Source organism: Garra rufa, chromosome 8 (genome assembly GCF_049309525.1).
Source record: "Garra rufa chromosome 8, GarRuf1.0, whole genome shotgun sequence".
NCBI classification, from domain to species: Eukaryota; Metazoa; Chordata; class Actinopteri; order Cypriniformes; family Cyprinidae; genus Garra; species Garra rufa.
The window spans coordinates 29,684,336-29,692,964 of NC_133368.1; the positions used below are offsets into that span (position 1 = coordinate 29,684,336).

Consider the following 8,629-nt stretch of genomic DNA (forward strand, 5'->3'; position numbering starts at 1 on the left):
AAGCGTCAGCTAAATTACAAAATGTAACATGCCAGGGACTACAATCTGCACTCAAGTTTTAAGAATTTATTTGATTGCTGCATTACTCCATTGCGTTCCTGTGGGCCTTAAGTGTTGTTACCCAAAGGAGAGCTCTTAATAACACGGAAAATCTAGCGAAACAATGAATCCCATAATGCAGCGAACGCATTCCACACTCCATCAGTCTTTTGACCACCGCGGCTTGAATCCAACGCAGCTTCACAGTCTATTTCAGAGCATGTTGCCATGACGAGAACCTACTTGTTACTAAGGATCACTCAGCGAGAGAAGAAAACGAGAAAGAAAGAAAGTAAGTAAAAAGAAAGAAAGAAGACAATGAGAGAGAATGGTTGTAATTAAGGGCAAATTACAATGTTGAGGGTCTTTTTCTCTCTTCCTTTTTGTGAGTGAGTGCGCATGTAAATGTGTATTTAAAGGTTGCACTTGAAAGTCCAAGGCTGTAAAATATTCCTCCTCGTTTCATGGACCAAGTTGAAATTGCATAATCTTAATTTAATCACATAAACTGCAGCTGCACAACTGCAGTTCGTGATAAGAACTCGGTCTTTACTGTAAAATTCAGAGAATCTTCACTAGTATTTGGGACAACAGCATTAAAAACAAACCGCTAGGCAACGTTCTCTCAGTTGCCAACTGCTCTTGAATAATTAGATATGGCTTTAGAGGATTTCTCTGCAAAATCTTTGGTCAACTACAAGTGATCTCTGTGTTAGATGAACAGCCTGTGAAGTTGCTTTCAGTGCTGTACGCTGAAGGGAAACAGAGATTTTTAATTCATGTTTGTGATGAATAAATAATTGCGTGCGCGTCCTTGTGTGTGTGTGTGTGCGCGCGCGCTTAGACGGGTGGCGCGGGCATGGAATGAGAAAGGAGGAATTATAGAGTTATGACCAGTCAAACAAGTGTGAGGGAAAGTGGAACAAATGAACGCACACACATACATTTTAAATTATCCTTCTTCGTCCAACATCCACACACACACACAGAAGGAGAGAGAGTAAACACCCTGCAGAGTGATAATTATAATTTTATAGGACTCAGCGCCGCCTTGTGGTTCAGACTTAGTTAAATGAATACCGCATATAATGAAACCACACGAAAATAAATAAATAAATAAATATCACAAATCACACTACCTCGTTTACTTTTAGACGAATTTTGGGTTATAAATAAATACATCTACCAATTTTAACAATCAGTCAACTAACTGAAAACAATATAGTACATTTTTTAGTAGTACTCTAATGTTTTCTGCTTCGAATTTTATAAAAGTCCATTTCATTTTACGGTTCGTTTAGTGTTTCAAGATACTGTTATTTTTGTCGGTAGATTCGCAGTTTCTATCTAGACGAATCTGCCATGCGCAAACTCCAAGCAGACGATTGCGGTTTGAGACATGGCTGATGATTTGGGAGACGAGTGGTGGACTCAGGGCGATAATTCAGGTAGCAAACATGTAAACATATTGTTTTGTTTATTTCAGCTATACTTAGCATAGCGTAATGTTTCTATCATGTATTTTTGCTCTCCGCGTGTTGGTTTTACACTGCCTGCCTTGCCACTGCACACGTTGTAGTGCTCTAGAGTATTTTCTGCCTAACATGTTTCTGTTAGATCTTTAAAAAATCAGCTGTAACTTACACGAAATGCCTGTCAATAAATGAGCACCGTTTAGAACTTCGTTAGATGCATATTCACAGATTTATGGCTATACATCTCTTACTAGATCTTACTACTCAAAACACGTGTTTGCCGTGCCCGCAGAGCATCTTGGGATATATAGTTTTCTAGCATGTAAATAATTGCGGTTCCTAATGTTTTTATATTAATTTGGCATTATTAATGTACACTGTAATCATTTTCATTTATTTGCTAACTGTGCTTTCTTATTATGGTGTCTCAGAGAAAGAGGAGAATGCAGAGTCGCTTACAGAAGAACAACCAAATAAATCTAAATCAAAGAAAAGGAAGGGTGAAAAACAGATTCAAGACAACACCAAGATAAAGAAGAAGAAGAAGAAGGAAACGGTTCAGGTAAGACACAAACATATTTACTGGTGGTGATTATTGTGATGCCAATAAACAGTTTTTCTGACAGAATAGTGTGTGAAGGTTGAACAGTTGTCTGTGAAAATAAATATCTTCTGTAGCTTCTGAAGGGCAGTACTAAATGAAGAAACTATGATATTAGGCAAAATAAGAAAATGTACACATTTATACTGCTCAAAAGTTTTAAAGCACTCTTAAGGCATTGTGTTTCCTTCTGAAGCATCAGTGAGCGTTTGAACCTTTTGTAATAGTTGCATATGAGTCCCTCAGTTGTCCTCGGTGTGAAAAGATGGATCTCAAAATCATACAGTCATTGTTGGAAATGGTTCAAATACACAAAAAAAAAAAAAAAAAAAAACCAAAGAATTTGTGGGACCTGAAGGATTTTTCAGGCCAATAAACAGTTTTTCTGACAGAATAGTGTGTGACAGTTGGGTTCTTGAAGTAAAAAATCTTATTCATTTTCTCTTTAGGGTTATTAATTATGAACAATAACTTACACCAAAAGAAGCCATTCCCATGAAAGCACTTGCATTTTATATTTTGTTTTGAATTTTTATTGTCAGTTGCAATTTTAGTTTTTCCCCCGTATTAAAGCCGTTAAGTACAGTTATTTAGATAGTTTGGTATAGTTTATGGCTTAACTCTTTAACAAAGACTTTTTAAAAAAAAATCCCAGTAGGAAAATTGAAAAAATACATCCAGAATCAAGGATGCTGAAAATATTGGCAAGCAGAGGTACTTGCACTATTAAATGATTAGTTCACTTCCAGAATAAAAATTTCCTGATAATTTACTCAACCCCATGTCATCCAAGATGTTCATGTCTTTCTTTCCAAAATAAATTAAGGTTTTGAGTTAAACATTCCTGGATTTTTCTCCAAATACTGGACTTCAATGGGACCCAAGGTCCAAATTACAGTTTCAGTGCAGCTCCAAAGAGCTCTACATGATCCCAGTTGAGAAATAAGGGTCGTATTTAGTAAAACATCTGTAATAATAATAATTAAAAAAAAAAAGTATATACTTTTTAACCACCAACGCCTGTCTTCAATCCATTCACAAATGCAAATCAGTCTGTTGGCTCCTGGCATAGTCCACTATATGGAGAAAAATCCTTAAATTCTTTCCTCAAAAACCTTTCTTTTTCGACTGAAGAAAGAAAGACAAGAACATCTTGGATGGAAGTGATCTAATTCTGTAAAGCTCACTTAATGGCTTAACCAATGGTATGTGTTTGGGGGTGGAGCTTTGTGTTGTCAGCCAATGACAGATATGCAATAAATTCTTATGTTCTTATTTTTGCAATTCTCTTTAGTGATACTAGAGTGACAGAAATGGCACAGGAGTAAAAGATTCAAAATTCAAACTTGCTTGAACCGGTTTTGCTTCAAAGCAGCAAATGGAGATCATAGCCTAATGAAAAGTTTCTAAAATATGTTCAAATAAAACTTTGTCAAGCTCTAACGGTTCCTTTAGGAACCTGTTAAAATATTCTTGTATTTTAATGGTGTCTGTTGTTATTTTTATTAGGTTTTTATTTCCTTTTTCTTTCCCTTCACACTCTTTGCACTTGACCAACCACAACACAATGGGCCAGCTGACCAATTACAGCAGACTTTCAGAAAGGCAGGCTTTAAAAAGACAAAAACAATCTGTTTCAGACAGAGTGTGAGAAAAACAATGTGGCTTTTAAACTTCAAATCATGTAAATGTATTCTAGCAGACCTCAAAAATAAAATTATGAAGTAGTAAATGAGCATAAGATGGGCTCTCTAAACATATAGAAACCTTGACTTTGTAAGTCAATTTTTCTTGGGTTCAGGCATTTAAGTTTTTCATCAAAGAGATGTCTTTGAGACAAAAGGTCTTGTGAGCAAAAACAGAACCAGGGCATCTTTAAGTAAAGAGTGTCTTGCTTTGCCTGCAGAAAGAATGTTTCATCACACAGGAGAGATCAGAGGAAAAGGGCGATAAGGAGTCCAACAAAAAAAGGAAGAGAAGAAAGGTAAGAATTATGATTCACATGTCGGTTAATGTTACTGTAGATGTCAAACTCTTTTGCCCAGTTCAGAATATTTTTCCCTTCATGCTTGATAAAAAAAAAGAAACAAAACGACCTGATAAAAAGAGCTAGCTTACTGCAGAAATGCTTTGATTTCACTAAACGTATTTTGACAACTCATTTCTCATTTTGGTGAACATTTTCTGTGTTGAATTATAGTTTGAGAGGCGAGTGGCTTAAATTATATTAGATGACAAAGCTTATCTGAATTCATTCATTCCTTTTCTAGTCACTGTCTCTGCCAGTGATGTATGTGCTGTAAAACATGCTATTGTTGCATAATTCTCTTTTGTCTTTAGAAGAAGACTATCACAGATGTGCTGACGAGCTCTGAGCCTGTGGCAGGCACTCCAGCTGACCTTATGAGCCTTTTGAAGAGTCACCTCAGCAAGACTCGCTCTGTTATTGAGCTGGACGATATGGCTCTAAGCGGTGAGTTGATTAATGCATGTTTGTGTGTGGTTTTGTTCGAACCTGGATAATGAGGTTGATTTTGTTTGTCTTCTTTTCTGTTTCAGAGTCTTGTTTCCTCAGCTGTAATGACCTTTCACATAGCTTGTCTTCCTACCTTAAAGAAGGTGATATGTCTTTTCATGCACTCTTTCAGTTTCTTAAAGAGATATTCCCTCCCCTCATCGCAAAAAATGATGTCCAACCAGGAGCATCTTGACATTTATATTGAATATGCACAGAGATTTCGGTAACAATTTACAATAAGGTGTCATTTGTTAACATTGGTTAATGAACACTACTTATTAATCTTTGTTAATGTCAGTTAATAAAAATACAGATGTTCATTGTTTGTTCACGTTCACAGTGCATTAATTAATGTTAACAAACACAACTTGTGATTTTAATAATTCATTAATAAATGCTAAAATTAACATTAACTAAGATTAATAAATGCTGTATAAGTATTGTTCATTCTTAGTACATGTTAACTAATGAACCTTATTGTAAAGTGTGGTACTGAGATTTCCTTATTATAGAATTTACACAAACATTAAAAAGTTTGGATTCAGTGTTTTTGAAATAAGTCTCTTATGTGCAACAAGGCTGCATTTATTTGATTAAAAATACTGTAAAACACAAATATTGTAAAGAAATACTTCACCCATAACTGCAAATTCTGTCATGATTTACCGACCCTCAAGTTGTTTCAAACCTTTTGAAACCTGTTTCAAAGTTTCTTTCTTCTGTTGAACCAAATGAAGATATTTTGATTAATGTTGGTTACCAAACAATTTCTGGTTAGCCATTGACTTGCATAGATTTTCCCCATCTTCTTTTATGTTCAATCAACGAAAGACATGAGTGTGGATGAATAATGACAGAATTTATGGCTTTAATATTTTTGTGGAAAGTTTGATTCTTTTTTTCAGCATTCCTTGGTGAATAGAAAGCTCAGATTAACAGCATTTATTTATTTTACTGTCATTTCTGGTAAATGTAATTTATTCTTGCTGAATAAAACTAATTATTTCTTTTAAAAGAGTCTGCCCAAACTTTTAAATTATATTGTACAGAAAACTCAGGGCTTTATTATTGTGTAATTGTGCTTTATTACATTATTTTTTTAGTTTTATGTACAAATGAGTAAATTGTTTTTGATGATTACCACATTTATCAAAAACTCTAACATTAGTGCATGACTTTTTCTCATAAGTTTGGCTTAAAATTGACTTTTTTTTTCTCTCTCCCTATCTTTATTTCAGTTTGTCCAAAGTGGGCAAAAATACAGAAGAAGCACACCCAGACCCGGTCAGTGGTGTTGCTCATTGTTTGTGGATCAGCTCTAAGAGCCATTGATCTTATTAAGTGAGTCTCAGATGTCTTGTTTTGAATAAAACAGCGCTGCCTTCTCAAGTCAAGTGTTAGACTTCTTTTCCCTCTCTTTGTGTTTAAGGCAGCTGACGGCGTTCAAAGGAGATGCTAAAGTGATGAAGCTGTTTGGAAAGCACATGAAACTGGAGGATCAGATAAAGTTCTTGAGTAAAGGTGTGATCCATATTGCTGTTGGAACTCCTGGGAGAATTAGTGCCCTGTTAGAGAAAGGTTCGTTTCAATGTGCATTTGTTATTCCAACCAACTTGGATGTGCTTTTTGGTTTTGTGAAATGACTTTTCAGTTGCTTGATTTGTGATCCTTGTGCTCTAGAGGGTTTAACTACACAAGGACTGCAGTATCTCGTACTGGATTGGAACTACCGAGACCAGAAGCAAAGGAAAATGGTTGATATGACAGAGGTAACATTGATATATATGCTGCTTTCAGATGGGACCGACTTGTATATGATTGCATTGCAAAGATTTGTAGTTTTTAAGGTTTTTAAAGAATTATAATTCTGATAGCAATATATATGAAATGATGTGTAACATTTGAGATATAATGTAATTAGATTATGGATGATGGTTCTTATTGATACGTGACATGTTAAATGAGTTTAACTTTTGTTGTCGTCTTGTTTTTTAAATCACAAAACTCATTAGATACACCACCAGTCAAAAGTTTTTGAACAGTAAGATTATCAATGTCTTTTTTAAGAATCATTATTATTGAATTTGTTTTAGTTTTTTGACAAAGTACAGCAAAAGCAGTATTGTGAAATGTTTTTACTGTTTAAAATATCTGTTTTCTATTTGAATAGATTTTAAAACGTAATTTCTTTCTGTTATAAATCTAAATTTTCAGCATCATTACTCCACTCTTCAGTGTCACATGATCCTACAGAAATCATTCTAACATGCTAATTTGCTGTTAAAGCAACATTTTTTACTATTATTATTATTTAACCCCTTAGTGTTCCAACGTTCCACCGGCGGAACGTTTTGCATTGAGTTAAGTTTGACAGGAACGCTAAGGGGTTAAAGCAGTTGAGTAAGAAACATTTCAGGATCCTTTGATAAATAGAAGGATCCAAAGATCAGCATTTATCTGAAATAAAAAGCTTTTGTAACATTATACACTATACCATTAAAAAGCTTTTTTTGGGGGGAAAGAAATTATAGAAATGAATACATTTATTTAGCAAGGATGCTTTACATTGATCAAAAGTGATGATAAAGACATTTATAATGTTGCAAAAGATTTCTATTTCAGATAAATGCTGTTCTTCTGAACTTTCTGTTCATTAAAGAAACCCCAAAAAACCTACTCTGCTGTTTTCAACATGATGATAATAATACTAAATGTTTTTTGAGAAGCAAATCAGAATATTAGAATGATTTCTGAAGGACCATGTGACTGGAGTAATGATTCAGCTTTGAAATCACAGGAATAAATTACTTTAAAATACATTCAAATAGAAAACAGTTATTTTAAATAGTAACAATATTTCGTTAATATCAATATTTCGAATAAATAGAAGCAGAAGAGACTTAAAAAAATCTAAAATCTCATTAAAAATCTTACTGTTTAAAAACTTGTGACTGGAAGTGTACACCAAGGACCATTGATGTTTTTCTATTTGCTGTTATTAGTTGTGTGCACAAATATTTAGTACATTTTCCAGGAAAATGTTCATAAATGTTCATATCTAAAAAAAACAATAATAATAAACTTTAACAGGGTTCGTACGGTCATGAAAAACCTGGAAAAGTCATGGAATTTTGAAATGGCAATTTCCAGGCCTGGAAAAGTTTTGGAAAATTAAATTAACCCACAAAGTTTTGGAAAAGTCATGGAAATTTGTTTGACCAACTCTGTATATTAGAATATTGCTGATCATTTTGTTTAAATTCCAGTTAACGAGCGCACAATCGGTCACGTGATCGGTCGCGTGGGGTAACGGCGACTCGCAGTTTTGTATCAAATGTAAGGCCATAAAAAGTTATAAATATTTAAAATAGTAAAAGAAAAGTCTTGATTATAATTTTAAGAGGTCTTACAGTTGGGGATGGAAAGACGATCGCGATAGGGTTGGATAAATCTTCAAAAAGGCAATGATGTCATTGAATAAATATGTGCACCGCACGTTTCAAACTCAAAACGCGGCACGGATGTCTATATATGAATGTATCTGAAGGGAACAGACTGTCCTCAGAAACGTGTTGCATGTTCATTTCTTGTCTGACAAAACAGCGTTAATGCTGATTTGTATACAGCCGTTACTAGGGAAACTAATATTTCAGCGCTCCTAAAGCGCCCCCTTGTGACAGAATTCATTTTTATTTCCAATAATTTTTTTTCCAGCTTTTTATGGTCAAATTATTGCAATTATCAATCCATGTTTTTATGCAGCAGACACATAGAGGTGTAAATGTGAAAAAAGTTAATGTGCCTTTTAAAAATCTAAACAATTAAGTAATATTAATATTAATATATATATGTGTGTGTGTGTGTGACCCTGGACCACAAAACCAGTCATAAAGTTAAATTTGACAAAACTGAGATGTATACATCATATGAAAGCTCAATAAATAAGCTTTCTATTGATGTATGGTTTGTTAGGATAGGACAATATTTGGCCGAGAT

General features: G+C 34.2%; 1 protein-coding gene across 1 annotated transcript; it reads left to right on the plus strand.

Annotated features, from left to right (window-relative positions):
• The first annotated feature begins 1,410 nt into the window (after positions 1-1,410).
• Positions 1,411-6,498, plus strand: cmss1 (cms1 ribosomal small subunit homolog). Its single transcript, XM_073845067.1, has 8 exons — positions 1,411-1,487; positions 1,946-2,076; positions 4,022-4,099; positions 4,456-4,588; positions 4,675-4,734; positions 5,872-5,974; positions 6,063-6,211; positions 6,314-6,498. Exons 1-8 carry the CDS (start codon positions 1,439-1,441, stop codon positions 6,496-6,498), a joined length of 888 nt encoding a protein of 295 aa, XP_073701168.1. The 5' UTR covers positions 1,411-1,438.
• Positions 6,499-8,629: the final 2,131 nt, after the last annotated feature.